Source organism: Ammodytes marinus (genome assembly GCF_949987685.1).
Source record: "Ammodytes marinus genome assembly, chromosome: 10".
Taxonomy (NCBI): Eukaryota; Metazoa; Chordata; class Actinopteri; order Uranoscopiformes; family Ammodytidae; genus Ammodytes; species Ammodytes marinus.
The window spans coordinates 15491351-15512120 of record NC_137214.1 but is presented as its reverse complement, the minus strand read 5'-3'; the positions used below and the strand labels follow the sequence as shown (position 1 = coordinate 15512120).

At 40.9% G+C, this 20770-nt stretch overlaps 2 protein-coding genes across 2 annotated transcripts; both read right to left on the bottom strand.

The window, feature by feature from the left end:
* Positions 1–1669: 1669 nt before the first annotated feature.
* LOC307256949 (uncharacterized protein) lies at positions 1670–10989 on the bottom strand (the record flags this gene model as incomplete). Its single annotated transcript, XM_080036064.1, has 8 exons — positions 1670–2427; positions 3069–3210; positions 4307–4902; positions 6779–6920; positions 7523–7699; positions 8708–8896; positions 9573–9752; positions 10894–10989. The coding sequence occupies 8 exons, from the start codon at positions 10987–10989 to the stop codon at positions 1670–1672; spliced, it is 2280 nt and encodes a 759-aa protein (XP_079892190.1).
* A 1393-nt stretch (positions 10990–12382) lies between these two features.
* On the bottom strand, positions 12383–20489 carry taf7 (TAF7 RNA polymerase II, TATA box binding protein (TBP)-associated factor). Its single transcript, XM_080035263.1, has 12 exons — positions 20339–20489; positions 19174–19250; positions 18997–19075; positions 18426–18559; positions 18094–18214; positions 17890–17948; positions 17306–17378; positions 16404–16517; positions 15274–15468; positions 13788–13900; positions 13155–13214; positions 12383–12780 (listed from the first exon to the last, which is right to left on the bottom strand). Exons 1-12 carry the CDS (start codon positions 20373–20375, stop codon positions 12736–12738), a joined length of 1107 nt encoding a protein of 368 aa, XP_079891389.1. The 5' UTR covers positions 20376–20489; the 3' UTR covers positions 12383–12735.
* Positions 20490–20770: the final 281 nt, after the last annotated feature.

Below are 20770 nucleotides of genomic sequence, written 5' to 3'. Positions count from 1 at the left end.
CATTTTGACACACCACCCCCTCATGGGAAATTGCACTAAAGTTTTGATGCTAGGTTGCTAGGGAACTGTCCCCCAAGGACGCAGTACCACGGGTTTGTGAATTGGAAAAGGTGATAATAAAAGGAGGTTCAGAAATTCAAATGCTAATAGCCTTAAGGGAATCAACGAGACAGTGCCACTCTCCAACTCTCCACTCTCCCAACTCCACTGTTAAAGCTGCTGAAGATAATAGTTATGAACTGTACTATTGGTTTTGATAAAGCTCTTACAAGACAGAACAAAGAGAAAGCATCTCGGCTCGTATACGTGGAGAGAGAAAAAACGAGCCATGTTTATTCAAAGACATTTTTATTTATTGATATTCACACATCTCATTACACATTGATCATCAGCCGGCGGCCTCACAGACTCGTGTCTCTGTACTTTTGTATGCGGATAGACAAAGTGTTGTAACAGTAACACCGTGTGGAGAGAGAAAAAAAAGGTAGAGGAGGCATATTAACCCATTGCTTCAAACATTTGTTTATTTTAAGCTCACATAAAGGAGACAGACGTTGATAAATAGCCTACACTTTGGTGGTTATGTGAGAAGAGGGTTACATTTACATACAGAGTTTGTCCCTTAGGTTTCACTCGGCTGATTTCTTGACACCAAATTGACTTTGGTTTGGTCATCCAGCTGTGAGGAGAGTCACACAAGGAGACTCTCTTTGACTGTGTGATTATCTGACGTCTTCCCAATATTCACCCCGCACGGTCAAACACACACCCTGCTCTCTGTGGCGTGAATGAAGCCGTTTGATTTAAAGAATAAAAAGGGCTCTCTCCGCAGAGGGGTAAAGAGTCACCCAGAGGACACATTGCTAACACTCTCTCCAGACTTCTGTTAACTGCATGTAGCCAGCCGACGCACTCAAATCATTACCCTAATGCCTTGGCGTTCCAAACCCCCCTCATGGTTGCTGTCATGCATCTATACGACATGTCCCCAGTCACATGACAGGGGCAGTGAAATCACTTAGCCTCAAACAAGGTGTTGTTAACACTAACACATATACACTCATACCTTACTGGTGAACTAAGGTTTTTTCTTTTCTTTTTTATTATTTATTCTTTAAAATCAACATTAATATACCTCATTAATCATTCAAATGTTATTTTATTTTTTGTTTTCTAATGGTTGCTTATTTGACATTATTGTCCAGCACTCAAACACACTTCTTGCTGTCTTTTCTCTGGAGTTTTTAATCTGTGTAAAAAAAAGTTTTCTGAAGAAAGGCTTTTTACTGTAATAACAAGTGGATTACTGGCTGCTTTCTACTCTTTGTGTACAGAAATAAATAAAAAACTTTGTATTTGGCAAAGTCCATGTCTGCCTGTGCTTTTTCTGCCGTGGGGGCATGCGGTTATCCCTTTGAGAACTGAATAATGAAACTTAACTCAGAATGATGCCAACACCGCTGTTCGGCTGTTTATCATTGTATTCATGTTTCTTCTTGTGTTCGTATTTTGGATATGTATGTGGCGGAACCAATCATTTCTGTTGACACTTCGCTTCACTTTCTGCATCCATATTTCTGTGTCTGCTTTTATGTCTCTCTCTCTCTCTGCACTCAGCTTCCCCCTGCATTCCTCTCTGCTCTGCACAACACATTTCCAGCCTATTGGTCTACTGTGATTGATTGCCACCGTGTCCTGCCTTATCAGTGGTGGCTTTCTTTCCTTGGCTTGTTCTGCTTTGGCCCCCTTTTCCGCGTGATCGGCGTTTGACCTTTTTGCCTTTATCTTGCGTTGATATCTTGCTCGCTACATTATCTTTGCCTGTGCAGGTGGGCGCCTCGTCCCTATCTCCACCTGTTGCGCTGTTATCTGGTGCACCCTGCCCGTCCTCCTGAAACACCACACTCTCCATTTTTTCCTTGTCCAGGCCCTCCCCGCTCTCTAGCCCTGTAGTATCAGTCTGCATCTCTGCTTTGACATCTGCAGTTTGCTGTGTTTCGACGTCACCCTCTGCCTTTGTCTCAGCAGGTGCGGGTTTCTGGGAGCTTTCATTGTTGTCTTCGCTCTTACTGTTTTCAGCCTTCTGATCCGCTTCTTCAGTTTTCTCTTCAGTTTTCTCTTCAGTTTTCTCTTCCGATTTGTCTTCGGCAGCTTTCTGTGAAAATTTGACAGATTTCTTCTTTGGTGCGGCGCTCTTTGCCTTGCTTCCACCGGGCCCCCACTTCTCCTCCATGGTGTCCCAGTAGGTCTTCTTCTGGCTGGCGTGCTTGACGCGTAGATTTTCACACAGCTTTCTCATTTCCTGGTGGATGATGGGTTTGAACTTTGGGTCCAATCTCTCCACCGTGTTGAAGTCCCTCCGAGCTTCATCCTCATTGCACATAGCGGCGTGTGCTCGCGCCCGCTGGTACACGGCCTTAAAGTTATCTAGTAAGTACAAGAAAAAAAGACAACCGCCTGAAATATTAACTCGTAAAGACTGCCTGATGCAACGCCGCGGGACTGGGTGCAGCAGGGGGTCAGCTACAACACAACTGGTAAGCAGTTAAAGTAAAGGTTAAAGGGTAAAATACACTTCTAGAGGGAGGATGAAATAACTGCAGTGAAAGCCAGAGGTGAAGACAGGAGACCGAGTAGTAAATGAAGGGGAAAAGGAATGCATAAGAACAACCATTTCGCATCAGCCAGAACTATAAATAATTCAGTCATAGCAGAAACAAAAAGAAAACAATGAATTAATTTTTTGACTGTGATGTCCATGGGTGGGTGCCAAGGGAGGGAAAGGAAAGACTCAGCAATGCGGTTATGTATGTTTGGTTCCTTCTTTTTTCTGGTAAACAGAGAGATCAAGGCATGTTGCAGTGTGATGGCAGGCGTTTCCTCTGGGGCGAGGTATTTGTACTAGAGGCATATTTTTATATTTTTTTAAGCAGGAAAATTGATGGTGTGTCAGGGGAAAATGAGCGTTGCTTACATGTACTCATGTACCTATTTCTGTATCAAATTTCGTTCTTTTTGTTTTGTCCCCTGCCTCACCCTCCAAATTCTTCACAGCAACATATATTTACCTTTATGCCTCCTCAGCAGCTTGCTGTTGAGCTCCACCACTTGCTGGTATTGTCGCATCTCCAGCATGCACTGGCTGAGGTTGAGAGTCAGCGGAAGACGCACTCTCTCCAGTGACTCCCAGTCCTCGTTCTCTCGATCCACCTGATATTGGGAGAGAAAATGGTGAAATTGTTAAAAGAGTCAAACAAGAATGAAAGCGTGACAGCAAAAAAAAGGGCCTTGAATATGTAAGGGTTTGGAGAAAAGACAAGATGCTACAGATGACAGAGAAGATGATGTACAGGGTGAAGGATTGTAAGAATGAGAGGAGGAGAAACGAAGATGGGTTGACAAACAAGTCACGGGCAAGTTACTCATAAAGTGTAATAAGTACTCTTTACGTATTTTAAAAGTAATATTACTTTACTAATTGATTTGTTATCAAAAGAAATAAGTTATATTAATAGTTATATTACTTTCACAACAACCCAACAATTTGTATTTGTTCTATTGTATTTAGCTGATACAAACTCAAAACGATCGAGGTTCTCAATCCTTCGCTTTACTCTCTGGCTAGCAGCCGACGTGACCTGCTGTGCACACACGTCAATCGTCTTAAAATAACCTGCCATGGAAAAAAAATTAAATGCGTGGACCAAACCCCCAGCTACTCTCCCGTTTATTAAACAGAGTTAGCGTTTGGATTAAAGCACCACAAAAGTAGGCCTAATGCAGCATTTGACTTGACGTTTTAGCTGTACAATTATTACCGTTTTGAAAATGGTAATCCCTTACACTCCTCGTTACTGGGAAAGGTCATATTTTAACAGTAGCAGTTAGTACTTCTCAACACTGTTAACAAGAAGAGGAGTTTGTTGTGTGTTAAAGGTGTGAGGGAGTTGTTGAAGAAGAAAAAGAAGCAAGGGCGAGCTCCGTCACAGTAGTAGACCTTATTTTTAGTACTTTTTAATATGCTTTTCTCTTCACCGTCTTACCTACGAGGCCACAGCTGTTCTTCAGTGGAAGAAAAAAGCAACAATGGCAGATGACGAAGAGTTTACAAGCCAGTGTTCTTTTCAGAGACCACTTTTCTGGCACAATCCATTGATCCATCACTCTGAATGGCTTGGAGTGGAGGCTGTTAATTATGATTGGCATCGATCCTGACGTCCATCCGTACAATCATTGCTGTCACAAAATGTTCCAGGATAGAAAATACTATATATTTTTTTTACTTGAGTAGTGCTTTTACACTTACCGTGTTCTGAAGAAAGTCAACATATTCTTTGGCTTCCTGTAACTTGACGGAAGCCTCCTCGAAGCATTTATCTTTGATGAGGAAGTTGCTTTCGTTCTGCAGCAACATGACCAGCCGTAGCATCTGCTGCCAGTCCTTGCCCTCTGTGTTACTGGGAGCACGTGGGATGATCTCTGTGTTGCCCGTTCCTTCTGTCGGCGTAACCTCTTTTCCTCCCACTTCCCGTTTATGGACTTCAGCACAGTTGGATGGAGATTCTTCTTTACCTCTTTTTTCTTCCCCCACTTCCTCTTTTCTCTCTGTGGTAAGGGTTTCATTGTCTTCTTGTGTCGCTTCCGCCTCTGCCTCCACCTCCACCTCCACCTCCACCTTCTCTTCATCATGTCCCTCCTCCCTCTCCAGCATGTTCCAGTATGCCTCCTTCTCCTCCCAGTACTTCTCCTTCATGCGCTCGGACAGGGCCTTCATCTCTCTATGGACAAGAGAGCCCAGAGTGACGTCCAGGTTGGCCACCATGTTGTAGTCTCTGCGGGCTTCCTTTTCGTTCCACACCGCGGCGTGGGCCTTGGCTCTCTTGTAGTAGCCCTTCACGCAGTCTGATGAACAGAATAGAATACAAACAAAAAAGTTGTTGAATAAATACGGCAAAGTAATAAACACAAAAAAGCATGAATTAAAGAGTTATTGATGTCTAACCTGGAGATATTAAATAATAAACCTGCTCTTGTCTACAATAGCCAGGTTGTCTGCATTTAGGAGTGTGTAGGTGTGTATTGTCATCAACTGATACCACTCTCATGTCTGTCTGTTTAGTATGAAGCTTCAGCCGGCCAGCTTAGCTTCCAACAAAGACTGGAAACAGCCCTGGCTCTGCCCAGCGATGTCAAAATTCATCTCTACAATTTATTAATCTGTTATCTTGTTTGCTTTATCTGTAAGATAAAAGTGACAATTTGGACCAAAACATGTGCCTGGATAATGAGTAGACCAGCACATTACCCACCTTGGAAACAGGGAATTGTTTTGATACTTTTATGGTTTTTGTGTGACTTTAAAAAATTAGATATGGCTTAGATTGTACCATTGCATTGAGCTAGGAAGGCTATTCCCCCCCCCCATCAGTTTCCAGTGTTTTTGCTAAGCTTAGAAGTGAACATGCATAATTCCCCAGATTTTGATTAAGTCCTTTTGAAACTCGTGGACATGAACACACACACATGCTGATAAAAAGTAAAAACGCATTGTAATTTCCCAGTTTTAGCACATCCACCGCGGTTTTCTGTTCCTCTGCATTTATTCTCCCTCTAAGTCTAAGCTAAATCTTAGATTTCTTTGTCGCCTCTGGCAAAGGCTCTGCAGCAGTGAGCCACCATAGGGTGCTTCAGTAAAGAACAACTGGGATGAAACAGCAGTGGAGTGGTTGACTTTGGTAATGACACCATGATATTGATGACGAGAGAAACATTACCAAGGAGAAAACTGCAAGTAAAGTGGACAAGAATGGGGACTCAACTAAACTAAAGGTACAGTTAGAGAAAGATTGGAAACCAGCTCAAACTGGGCCAGTGGAGCTCGAACTCCTGCCCATCACTACACACACACACACACACACACACACACACACACACACACACACACACACACACACACACACACACACACACACACACACACACACACACACACACACACACGTGAATATAAACCGGAAATCCAGTCTGAGGGACAGAGAGTAAAATGAAACATGCCTCTGTGGATCCCCTCTCTGGGTGATGCGGCATAATTCATAGAGATTCATTATTCAGAGACTGTGCCACTGCCAGCATGTGATCTCCTCTAGGATTATTTGTGTAGCCATGGGCATGACTGTGCAATTCCCAGGGCTGATGTGACTGTTCAACCCCCTGTGGTGTAAAACTCCTACACACACTCACTGAATGCACAGGTGCAACATGCAGTCAGCTTTTTACATCATTTTGAAATGACTGTTTGTCAAAGTGTTTACTGTATATGCAGGTGGAAAGGGAAGTAACTTTGTACAAGCCACTCATTTTACTATTCACCCGGAAGCTTTACAATTTGTTTAGAGATTCGGGCAGCAATCTCTTTTCTTCTTCTTTTTTTAACGACAGAGCCAGGCTAGCTGTTTCGCCTGGCTTCCAGTCTTAATGCTAAACTAACTAAACCATCCCCACGCTTAAGAATCATATTCAACTGACAGAAATTAGAAAGCAAATAAGAGTATTTCCTAAAAAAAGATACTCTTTGACATTGTGTATTATTATTGATGCTAAGCTAAGCTAAGTTTCTCTTGGCATTCATATTTAACTCAAGGACGTGAAAGTGGTATCAATGTTCTCATCAAACTCTCAACAACTCTTTCTGGAAAAGGTCAATAAATGTAACATCAATGCTTTGGTGCCCAAAACATTCTGATTGCTGTAACAGAGAATCCAACCAGTCCTTTTTTACCTTTGTGTTTCTCCAGCAGTTCAGTGGTGTGCTCTATAGCTTCATAATACTCCTCCAGCTCCAGCATACATTGACAGTAGTTCAGCTCCAGGGGGATGATCATCCTACCCAAATTAATGTAGTCCATATCGCTTGGCATCTCCTACACACAGAAACACACACACTCGCTAGAACAAGATAATGCTCAACTATGTTTCTTAGCATCTCCTAAACATATTTGAATAGATTATTACTTAAATAGATTAGACTTAAATATTTTCAGACACATTCAAACATAAGAAACAAATGGCTTTGGGACAGGAAGAAAAGGCTACAAAAAGCCTTAGCTCTGACTTTACAGAGCTTTACCAGCTGTTTGCAAACAGGCCAACTATCTGAAAGCCTCCAATGTTAAACTCGTAAATATGTCTAAAAAGATGCCAAAAATGTACTCTCAAGCATGGAAGAATCCTCTTCTCTGTCTACTCTCTCTCTCTCATCTGAACATCTTATACACAGCAGTCAGCCACAGCTCTCCCTCATGTATTTCCATTGCCAGCCAGGCCTCCCACTCTACTGCATGTAATCAGGGACATGGTAAAGCTGTGCAAAAACATGAAAACAAACAGGCATCTCCCTATGGAGAAGAGCGGGGAGTTGCATGTCCCAATAACCTAGAAATCCTGGGAAAACTTCAAAGTTTAATTCCTCATTTTGCTTCCTCTAAGTCTAACCCATCCTTTCTTTGACCAATTCTTTACTCACTCTTGACTGGACGGTTTTCAGCAGCAGGACAGCGTCTTTGTACTTGCTGGCAGCCTCTCTGAATTGTCCCTGCTTGACCAGAGTGTTGCCCTGCATGTGGAGAGTGGGCACAGTCTTCAGCTTCTCATCCTTTTCCATCATCCACGACTCTCTTTCGTAGGACATGGGGTCTCCCACCTGGAAGCAGCAGGGGCCGGAAAGGGTGCACAGGGAGTACACAAAAAAAATCTCAAAAGGTGAAAAACTGCTAGAAAGGAAGCACAAGGACTAGAGGGGTGGAAAGACACTTTACTCGAGATCTTATAATACCATTTTGAGACACTTTTGTTATTGTTCTTCATACTTCAACTGCACTACATTTCAGAGGGAAGTGTTTACTTTTACTCCATTACATTTATTTGACAGCTATAGTTACGACTTACTTTGAATTAACATACAAAGCACACAATCAACTTGTATAACATATGATGTATTATTACAAATTTAACGGCCCTCCACAACCACACAGGTGTTTTCAGTTATGTGGCAAAACTGCAGGAATTTACATCAGGTCATCAATAACAATGATAAACTTGTCCTGCACAAAAGTTACAGAGAGCCCCTTTGGTCTTGCACAAGATAATAACTTGTGTGCATAAAATATTATTTATATAAAGTTTTTTTCTTTTCTTTTCAAATAATGTCTAATGTTATGGGAGCTCCATAATTCTTATTATCCATGCTGGTAATACTTTTACTTTGATTCAGGTAGAATACTTAGTATTATTGCTGGCTTTACTTATGTTAAAGCCTCTGGAAACATGGTCTAAAATAAAATAAAAAAATTCATTAATATTATAAAACTAAATTAAAAACACTTTTTACTTTCTAGAGTAGACCATTAGACAGGACTATGTTGGTGTTTTGGCAGATAACTGCAGTGGTTGGTTCAAAATACTTATAGTGCCATAAGAACCAGAGCACAGCCCACCTAATCTAGGCCGAATTTCCGAAGAGTTTATCAAACTTAAATGACAATATCTTTAATTTGGATTGATACATTGCCTAATTTTCTTCAGGCGCGTATGCTACTATCATGCAACTAGTTCACCAATTCACATGGATAGAAGGATTTTGTAGATTACAGTGGCTTTAAGGATCTAAATGATACAGTGTCGGATGCAGTGATTTCCCCCTGGCGCTCACCTGCAACAGTTCCATGATGAATATAAGGGGTTGGGGAGTTCTCATTAGCTCATCCAGCTCTGGATAACCAGTGGAGTGGTAGTTGAACATGTTTCCCATGCCACACATGTGCCTCTGGCCCTCCAGGGGGTCTTTCCCTTGAGCGATCAGCCTCATTCCCTTTGACACGATCGGGTATAAGCCTGTGTGCTGCAAAATGAAATCATCAACAAAAAAACATAAACAGCAGGTCTGCAACAAGACAAAGAAACCCTTGATCATTATAACCCCCATAGCGCTGTCAGCCTGTGCCAATCAGCCCTGCAAGGAAAAACAACAAGAAATGGCCACAATCTTTCTTGCAAATTACATTTCTCTCAAGAGGCGAAACATTACAATTTGCACAAAAGAGTGCTCTGTTTGTATTTATAAGACTGAGCGTGTAGGAGGCTTCAGAAGGTTGTTTCATGTGCATCCTAATGAGGAGCAAACGCTTCCCTTCCTCGCTCATGAACAACTCATTTGGATTTTAAAGCTATACAGTAGTGCGTGACTTCTGTTGCCCCCATGAGAAATTACGCATGGATTGTATACCTTCTCCTGTACGTCCAGGTTTTCTTCTTAGAAGAATCAACAACTTAAACATTAAGTGGGCGCTTCTTGAGCTCCTGCGCCAGTGTTGGGGGGGTGAGGGGTGTGACACCAGTTTGTAAACACTACCATACTGAGAAATTCAGAGAGAGTTTTGTGGAGCTGATTGGCTTAATCAACCATTTGAAGAGGGCTTGAACCGATATTTAGTTATGTGACAAACTTACGCACTATAGCTTTAAGGGGCACAAAGCCTTGGTGAATGTGTGTGTGTAAAGTCTGTGTGTTAACTCACAGTGGCATCACACCAGAACTCAGCCACCTCTCCAACCCTCATCGACATTAGGAGGGGCTCCCAGATCTCCATCTTGAACATCTTTCCAACAAAGATCTCAGCTGGCCGGCCTGCCAGTCGACTGTCATCGATGACTGTTCGTTCAAAGTCATCCAGAAGTGTCTGGAAATTGAAAACCAGCTGGTGTGGAAGGAGGGAGCGGGGGACAAGAAAAGTAGAGAGGGTGAAGATTATCGAATGGAACTGTTCCTCAATAAAATATGCTTTGACAAATGTATTAAAAATAGAATATCAGTGCACAGTTTGTCCATATATTACTATTTTGTATTTTAAAAAGAATAGTTTTCTAGTTTTGAAGAACTCAAAAGAGCTTTGAACCACCGACTAACATGTTTTCTTGATGGTTTTTCTAAAAGACAGCAATTGTATAATTAGTGAGCAGATAACAGAATACACCATATTTTTCTTCTCACTTTTTTAATAGAAACACAGTGGAGAACTGATGCCCTTTTATTTACATATTTGTATGTTTTCTTTCTCTCTTGTTTTGAACATGTGTTGTATGTCTGACATAGGACACATAACAGAATACATTAAAATTGTATGATGTATGTATCATACACTGTATATAATATGAATGTCAATGTGCAGCTGTTGAAAATTTATTTATGGCATTTGTTTTAACTTAATATATGTATTCACATGTATATCACTTTTTACGTAACATCAAAATGCTGTTTTTAATGTGTTCCATCTGTTTTTGTGCATGTCAAAGCTCTCCCCAGCACGCTGACTGTAAAATCATCTTGGCCCTATGCAACTTTCTATTTATGGCTTGTATAATGGTCTGAAAACTGTGTGAGCAACAAGGAATAACCTCAACACACACACACACGATAATAGAGACACACAGGTAAATGGAAATTCATGCTGGCATTGTCATGGAAAATTTTGTCCGTGACCAGGCTTGGTACCATATGGCTGGATTTGAGTGAGATGAGAAAGAAGTCAGCGGCCAGTGGATCAGCGAGATGAACACAAACACGGTAGCAGAGCCAAAAAAACATGTTGCAATTTGGTTGACCAAATGTTTGCTCTGTGTGTGTGTGAGTGCCAGATACAGAACACATTTCTTCCAATCATGAATAATTCAACAGAATCTAATGGAGGTGGGGAATGCAACACACATCTAAAAATAGCCTTTTATCTGTGCAAAATTAATTACATCACACTCTTAGTTATTATGCAAGGAATCATTCCCTATCACGCTGTGTTTAAATCCACTATTATTTATGTTATCAGGTAAAGTGTGCTTCACTACCTTGGTGCCAGTTGGAAAACTTGGCATCCGCCCTGTGCCTCCAGCCAGAATCTTCTTCTTGACTCCTGGATGCTTCAGAAGGTAGGTCTCCTCCATTGTCCCCTTTGCCTTGGAGCAATACCGGAAAGTAAAAATGTGTGTGTTTTGTGGGTAGATTTCTTCTACCTCGCTATCTCTTGGTCTTTGTTCTTCTGGCTTTCTAATTAGCCTAGTGGGGAGAGTGTCTTGGCTGGGTTAGCTGCTCTCTGACAGATGGCAGGATTAGGCAGGGTTTTGGGAGTGTGGACACTTTAATCTGAGGAGCTAATCTCTGGCCTACCCCTGCCATTGGTGGGGCAATCCCTGCAGGAAAGAGCAGGAGAAGGCGGGGATGACCACCGGGCCCACAAACCTGGACGAGAAAGGCACCGCTCACTCTTGGAAAGATCTTTCTGGAAGGAGAGTATAATCTGATGACGTGTTGATGATTAAGTGATGCAGATACTAATGTGGGCCTCTACCTCGCACAGTAGAGTGGACAGGAGGTTAGTCCTTTAACCTTTAACAGCATCTACTTAAGTTTGATTAAGGCTGCATCACTAACAGTTATTTTGATTACAGACTCATCTGTTCACTTTCTAGATAAATAGTTTTGTCTTCTAAATTAAAATCCTATCACAACCTGAAGCCCCAAGGATTTCATAGTCATGACATTGCTTGTCTTGTCTGATCAACAGTCCAAAACAGAGACATTCAATTTATGATCACATACATAAGAATAGGTTTTATTTTCAAATGCGCACATTTTACTGGCTTAAATTAGGGATTTTATTTGGCATTTATTGATCTGCGATCAACACATCGATTCATGAGTAATCATCATTTTACTTGAAAAACTTAAATAAGACTACATTCTGGATTCTAAGAAATTGATAAGACTGTAAATTGTCATGGAACGGTTTAAATCCAGTCAACTCAATTGTTGGTACACTAATTACACTGTTGAGCAGTAACAGAGGTTTGAGACACTATAGTGTTTTCTGCAAGTGGTTAAGTTAGGGTTAGGGTTAGCCTACTGTGGGCTAACCCTAACCCTAACTCAACCTGCTATAAAGATACAGCAGGATGACAAATATATTTTCCAAGCTCCAATCTTGTAGCGCTATGGACTTTTTTCTTTTGTTGCATGGCAACGAGTAATTATGCCGTTTCTCTTCCTGTTGTAATATTTGTAATGACTCATCTAGAACTTGACCTTTCGCAAGGTTTGTGTTGATATTTTAGATAGTAAGCCTGTGAAAACAAACAATATGATTGAGGTCGAGTAATTCATTTAACAAACCTCCTGGTGTGTGTGTGTGTGTGTGTGTGTGTGTGTGTGTGTGTGTGTGTGTGTGTGTGTGTGTGAAGCTGCTCTAACTTCCGTCATCCACCCACAGAAGAAAAAGGATGTTACTGACAAACTGCCCACTTGAGTAAATCAATAAGCCAATGCAATACAATTGACAGTTTCACTTCACTGTAATTTATTCTTCATGAAGGTAAATGACATGCAAAAGTACACATGGTTTTAGGATGATGAAAACTCTGGCACACTATTCACCGTTAAAGCCAACCAATTACTTTAATGATACAGTATAAAAAAATTTAAAAAAACTAAATAAAATTTAATTTTTTTACTTTTAATACAGAAATCAATGTGCTGTATGTGTAATGTATGAAAACAACAAACTGAAAGGAATGACACAGCAAGTTAGCTAAACTAGACTTCCTCCTGTCTGGATGAAGGCTGTTCTCCTCCTCCTCCTCCTCTTCATGTGTGTTTACGTGGGGCTGGAGACGAGTAATGCTGCCCCCTGGTGCTCACTTCTCTATCAGTGAGTCCAGCTGCTCCTGCAGGGAGGCCAGCTGTTGGAGCAGAAAGAAAGGGTGTGATTGATGCCCGATTGCCCCGGGGTGTAATTGGAGGGTAAGTGGACGATGATTAACATGTCTTTCTGCATTAATTTGCTGCCTTCGTTTGTCAATACAAACAACGACCCTCGAGAACAGTGGGTGGCCACTATGTTATAGCTGCAACAAAAAGCACAACTTGGCCAATAGACATGCAACCTGTTGGATTTTACCAGCAAGCACTATGCCATCTGCTAACATGTGGCGTCTGACAATCATACAAGATAAATTCACGCCAAGTGCCAAAAGCTGTAAAAAGCTCCCCAAGAAGCGCTCATCCTCCGATTCTTCTGAAAAAATAATAATAAATAAATAAAAAAGATTCTTACCTGCTCCATCTCCCGCTCCTCCTGCTGAATAATCTCATTCAACAAAGCTTGGAAGCGGTTCTGTGGGGGGGACAAACAAGATTTGTTCGAGTTGGAAAATGTTAAGCCTCATTAAATTGTGATGGCTTTAAATGTTGTCTGCCTGCGCTGCTCATGTCACTATCTCCTCTCTGACAGAAAGGCCACTTGGAATGCCGGTCAGAGACAGCTGACCTTTTCCCTGCGACTGTGATAATAATGACTCGAGATGGGGCTGTGACGCTCCCAAAACACTGGGCAATGAGAGCTCTAAATGGCAACATAAAAGAGGGCCATGTCTGCTCATGTTCCTCTCATTGTGAAGTCTGCTAAAGCGTGCCTGGCACAACAATCAGTTTCCGTGCCATTTTTTTTCCTCCAGAGCACAGCCTATTACAGCAAAGGAGAAATGTTATATTTAAGGCTGTAAAATGACAAAAGAAATAAACAATGGCTTGCAACACTGTGTGTGTCATCATCTGTTATTTGACGTTATATCACTTCACTGTTGAGAGAACTTATGCAGATTTCTGTGTCCAAGCATATTCTTGTTATTCTGTACACACTTAGTTTCTGAACCATGGTGAAAATAGTGTATGTGTGTTAACCGCTTACTTTGAGGGCCTGGTTTTCCACTTTCATGATGAGCTCCTCCTGCTGTTTCTTCCGGGCGCGGGTTTCCTGAAGCTTGGCCTTGACGTTGTTGATCTGTACCTGAAACTCCATAACTGCGAAAAGATAAACAAAGCCAAATATGTCATTTATGCTTCTGCTTCTCTTGTTAGGTGAAGAGTAGACAGGGGAAAAAAGCCACAAAGAGAAGATGCATGACATCATTTCGAGAGCAACTACCAAGAGTACCAGAGATGGGCCTTTAGCTTTTGCGGAACCACACGGATGCCTCCATTTCAGTATGACAAATTGCAGTTAATGGGAACAACAAATCCATTTAAAAAGGACGTGAGCCAGCAGGCTGTAGTAATAAAAAAAAGACACAACTTAAATTGCTGTGCTCTGGACTCCACAGAGGCTTCTCATTAAATCCAGCCCAAGTGATAGTGCCCCGCAAACTACCTGTGGCTACCATCACCATCAGCTATCGTCCAAACTAATTGTATCCCGACTAATCCCCCTAACAGACTCAATCCATCCTATGATTCAGTCCATTCAATATGCAACATCATGTACCTGCAGACCCATTTAGAACGGCTTTGAATGGCGGCCAGACACAAGCACAGCCAGACTCCGACACATTGGAAAAAGGCTCTGCTGGGGCTTACTGGAGATGACCAGTATTGTTGCTGCTGACTGACAGCTCCATGTATGCAGATAAGGAGCTATTGAGCTGTCGGACTGGACAGCTGTGGAGCCACAACACCTGCCAGGCTGGTTTGTGGAGGAGCAGAGCTGATGGCTGTCACTGTGTAACATCTCTGTGGGTGAGGGTGAACTTAAGCAGAAGCAGGGCTACTCATTTGAGTGTGTGTGCATGTGTATGTGATGTCTGATCCAGAAAACTCAGCTCCGTTTAGAAAGTACAGATACCTGGCTGAGGTTATTTTCCGACCTCTGCTTTGACAAGTATTGAATTATTTGGATTTCCTTCCATGTCTGACTGTCTGGGAAAAAAGGAAAGAAGCTGAACTAATCAGCATTCACACAGAGGTGGACAGCATGTTGCAAGCACAGCATGAAATATTGCATAATTCCAATGCAGCACTCACTTCATCCACCTAGGTATACTGTATACACACACACAGACACCCCCCCCCCCACACACACACACACACACACACACACACACACACACACAAACCCCAAAGAGATTCAATTCAAAATTATGTAAAAAAAATGACAAGCAGAAAATCCTCCCTTTTAAGACGCTTTAACCAGCAAACGTTTCAAATATATCCTTGACAAAAAGGCCTTAAGACGATTACTTGATGAATGGTTTTGGCTCTTTGTGTCAGAAACATAAAAACCTATTGAAATCACACATATCCGTCAAATCCTGTTCCATACACATTTTTTTAAACAGTTTTTGCAGAGCTGTGTAAAAACAACAACAACAACAACAACAAAAAACCTGACGTGCTCTCACCTATCTGGTTGTTTCTGTCCATTTCATGCTGGGCAGAATCAGACTCATTGAGTTTCTCTTGGAGCTGTCGGACCAGATCGTCCTCAGTGTCCATGATGTTTAGATCTTCGTCCTCATGCCGGTCCCCCTCATCCTCCTCATCCTCACTGGAGCTGCTGATGTCGTTGAAGATCTCCCTCAGTTCGTCACGCTGGGCTGGCCATGCGGAAAAGCACATTTAGCGTTATTATTATTATTATTATTATTATTATTATTATTATTATTATAGCCTCTGGAAACATGGTCTAAAATAGTAAAAAATCAATATAGGATATCAGTTTTTTAAAAAAATCTGATCAAAAATAAATATCATAAAAATTAGTTAAAGTATCAGTTTGACAGGACTGGGAGGGCGCGGCCGTATTAAACAGTCTACATGGCAACAGTAATTGTTTTTAAAATAATGTTCAGGCAGAGAACTGGCAGTGAGTGGTTCAAAATACTAATTAGGTAAAAGGAACACGAGCATAGCCCGCCTCATCTAAACCAAATTTCCGTTTAGGTGTTTTAGTTTATCAAACTTAAATGACAAAATCTTTCATTTGGATTGATAAATATGCCTAACTCTTTTCAGGTGCTTACTATCATGCAACTATATCCCACAATTACAAAGTGTTTGGCAAGGAGTTTGTGGATTTGTGTTTACAGGGGCTTTAATGTAGAGACAAAGATGGGAACAGAGAGGGTTCAAATCAGGAGATGTTATGGATATGGTCTTGTATGACATAAATCAGGTATCATTAATGTGGACTCCAAACACTCAGCCTGCTTGTGATGTTGTACACAGCTTATGTTACATAGCTATATGGCTATATTTCTAACAAATGTAAGGGATCCTTTCAAGTATGTTTAAGTCACGTGAAATTGAATACAATATGATCTATCATTATCACATTTTGAAAGTCTCAGATATCAATATCTTTATCAGCTTCAAAAAACTACAGCATCAATTGGGCTTTATTGCTATGTGTTTACACAGGGCTATGTGGTTGAGAGAACAAGACATAGTGATGTTGCTGCTTTAACAGAGTGAAGGATGGCTCCGTGAATGCTAATGAAGATGACCACCTCTTCAAGCATGTTTGACTTACTGGAGGAGCCGTGACCCATCTTGTGTCCCGAGGTGCCCGGGGAGGAGTCCAGGTTAGCCAGAGAGCCGTGTTGATCTGCTTCCTTGGACTCATCCTCTGCAATGATTTCCCAACCTGAGCACGGCGGGTTAAGGTTAAACAAAACCTCTGTGGGTTCATCTCCCACTATAAGAAGACCAATGCCAAATGACTCCTGTGGACAGGTGTTGTAAACTAGCATTTATGCTAACACACTGTAAACAATGCATCTGGTTCGTCCAATGACATTGTCATGTCCATGTCCAAATAAAATCTACTATACTATACTATACTCGTGGTCCTTCAAAACTCACCACACAAGCAGAATTACAAGGTGACACTACACAAGAACTGCCTCATTCATTTACCGTGTCATTTGTATGTCTGCTGCTGTTACATGCAAACTATAATTAGAATCTAGCTTCACTGTGACCGACTAAGCAATTAGAATGAACAGGCCCCCCTCAATTAACACACAACAAGCGGCCACTCAAAACGGCACCGGCTCTGCTCTTATTCTGTCAGGCAAGTTCAGACTTCTTCCATTAGTGCAACACAGCCTCCTTGCTAAATGCATCTCTCTCACAAAGGCATTAGTTAGAGTCAAGTCAGGTGAGCCAAGGGAAGGGATAAGGCCCCCTGCTTGGACTGATTTTTTTTTGGGTGTTATATGGGAGTGAGGTGGTAAAAACCACATAATAGTACTAAAGCTAGAGTCACAGCAAGGGGCATGCTTTCACATTCACAAAGAAAAATCAATCTGGTTCCCATTACATGCTAGGGCTCAGTGCCATTTCACGTGGTTGCACAACTAATTGATAAGCTTTCTTGAGGGCTTTTGCAAAATGGACGTGCAGAATATCTGTAGGTGTCTAAAAGGATACGGACACTGACGGCGTCAGCGTCTGTGCTAAGCAATCTCTTCACCTCCTTTTCCACATCAGGAGATTCAATGTACTGTGAGAAAGATAGATTGGGTTACAATGTAGCGTTAGCAGCATCACTCTCACTGTCTTACACTGTCTCTCTCTCTGTCACTCCCACACACACACACACACACGCATGCACGCACACACATGCACAAAGGTAGCAGATGGCTGCATGCCAGGGTGCACATTAGCGATTAAAAACAGAATGGGCCAAATCAATATGGCTCTGCGTCTACTGTAAGATTTATTCTGAAGACAAAGTGGAAGTGTAGTGCTCAAGCACACTGGCTTTCACTTTGATCAAAGCAATAGTAAAATTGCTTTTTTGCATGCCTTTGGGGTGAACTAAGATGGAAAGGCTTTATTTATATGTAAATCTCACACGCAGTTTTCACTTTCACCACAGTTCCTGTTTTATGAAATGTAAATGTCTTGTCGAAGGAGAGCCAAGGAGGAAGATCTATAATCAGACGGGATGTTAAAAGGAAGGGAAGGGAAGGGAGGGGGGGCTGATAGGCGAAAATGAAAAATGTGAACACCTTCTTTTTCGCAGTCTTCCGAAATCTTCTCTTGCGTGTGTTCTTCAGAGGGCAGGTGACTGGAGAGCAAAACAACAGGATTAGGGAAGTCTAAAAGGCTCAATCAGATGTGGAGGGCAAACTATGCTTCCTGAATCTCTGATGTGCCAAGTGTTCTGCACAAACAGCTCAGAACCTGCCATGTGGAGACATTTGTCTACTTACTGCCGTGGTTCCAAACAAATTTCTTGTCCTTGTCTTTGTCCTTCTTCTTGCTCTTGGGGTCGGTGCCAGTTGGCTCTTCCAAAGGAGGGTAAAGGTCTCCATCTAGTGTACATACCAGCATCTAACCAATGGATGCAAAAAAGAATGATATTAATAAGTTTGTTTTAATTCTTAAAATATTTAAAAAGTAAGTTCTAGTCAAAATTAACATTGTAAGCTTACAACAAACTCGGTGCCAATCTATGTGGAAAAAACTGCTTTATTCACAATCTTCAGTCTAAACTTGAACATTAAGGAATGTATATCCAGTGACAATGGCACCCCAATTTTACCTGGCAAACATCGGCAGTCTTGTAAAATGTCTTCTTGTCCACCGTTTTCATGGACTCAATCATACAGGGCAGATCCACCAGTTTGCAGGCCAAAGGGACGCGATCTACTCTCACTATGCCATGACGACCATCAGCTACGATAAGAGGTATGAAATGAGTTATGACAACGAGATGTTGTATGTGAGAAAAAGGTAACATCGGCACATTAGGACACTGCAGTCACTGTAATGTTGAGTTCAAATGCAGGTGCAATACATGTTTTCCAGACATGTGAAATTTCAGATTATTTGGTTGTAAACTGACAGTTGTAATGTGTTCCAAAAAAACTGAATTGAAAAAAATCATAGCTATGTTAATGAGACGTTGTAGTGTAGTTAAAAGAACATGAGAGACCAATTTAATTGTTTGTTAATCAAGATCGGTCAGTAATGCTAGTATGAAGATATAACAGTAAATCCCAAATGACATATTTACATTTCCCAAGTTTAAGAATAGTGACAGATGAAAAACAGTGATGTCCCACAGGTCTGACTTAAATATCAGTAAAAGACGTAGTGGTAAATGAGCTTACGGTGCAATTCAATGGTGAGTCTGTCTTTCATGTTCATGCTGCCTGACTGAGCAATCCTTCTTACTGTTGAGGCGTACTCCTGTGAAAAGGCAAAACGGTACATTCACGTAATTTCCAATAACCGCACACACTGGATTGAATGGGAATAATTGGATTCAGCATGTAAAACAATCTCACCAGAGGAAGCCTGAGGACAAACTGGCTCTCCAACTCATAAGGAGCATCCTCTTTATTCTTGGAGCCGACCTTCCCAACTACAATCACAGCACAACACCATGAACAGAGATGTGAAATAGCTTTCTTGTTGTTTGATATGCATTTATGAAACTACAATCCTACAGAACTAAACACACAGTCATATTTTATTTGTACAGCTACACACAGTTCTATTTGGTTTCAGTATGGTACTATTTTTGCTTATTTTGAATTTACAGAAGAAATACACTATCAGACTGCTTGAATGGTCTGGATTTGTTTAACGTTTAAGGTCCCTTCACCCTGTCTTTACATCTGCAAACCATTAGAATTAACATTAACAATTGAGTAAATTAATTTACCTTCCCCTTAAATAACTTGTATTGCTCATATTATTTTTTTTTATTTAGAGACGCTTAATAAATGTCTAACAGAAGCTATTATTCACATTTGAACTATATGTTACAGGTTCCACCTGTATCCTAATATTTCTATTCTGCTTTGGAACCACACAGTTGTTGTTATTGTTGAACATTAAGTATACATTATATCCTCTTTTTTAATGTGTTATTTAAGAAAGTAAAACATGTACAGTAATATCATAGAAGACATTTTTTTTTAATTATATTTGAGTGTTGACTTTTGATTCCTGATGGTTCATTTTATTACCAGTTCAATAAAAGATTTGAGCTTCTGTTAGTAAATATTAAGTTTTATAGCCTACATCTTAGTAGGAATCTCTCAGTAAGTTGACTAGGAAAAGTACATTTATCATTAATCACACCTCTTATCAAGCGACAGTATTATTAACTTTATGCTCGGTGAGAACAGTTTAGGCCTATTATTAAAAGATATTACGTTATTACAACGCCAATCACGGTTTAATCAATGGTAACGTGAAACTATTTCAGCTAACGTTAGAATACTGTGTATAATTCTAGGGAAAATGCTGATAAAAACTACAAACTTTAAACTAAGAAATGTTTTGTTTATATCATACATCAACAAGAGTATCCATTAATTTAGTCCTGTAATATTGTAATGATTAATTCATTACAACAAAAAATGCATTAGCATGTTTACAGAAGGCTAGTTATTGTTAGCCTGGTAGTTTTCGCTAAATTGGTGGCATTGGCTTTTAACGTACCTTTCTGTTTGGATGGTTTGGATGTCATCTTCTGCATGATTATGACACTCGCGCAGACAAGAGTAAATATGACAATTGTAGTTAAAAATCAACAAAGGTCAGCTACACGAAGTAAACATAGCCATGTACGAGACGAAGCTGCGAACGGAACTAGGCTTGTGCTGCATTCAAGTCCTCCTCGGATATGTGTGCTTTCACTTGGCACCCTTCACAAAGCAGAGCCCACAGGATAAGACGATAGGTAAAGTCACTAGTGGACCTCATGTATTCTTTCCAGCTCTGTTAAACAACCCAGTGTTATACATAGTTGAGAGACTTGCATTTTGTTACACTTTTTTTTTTATTGCCAGTGACTCTGTTCTTGATGCCAGTCTTTAACTTTGAATATATAGTTCTCTATTGTTATTGCAATTTAATGAGAGTTGCTACACC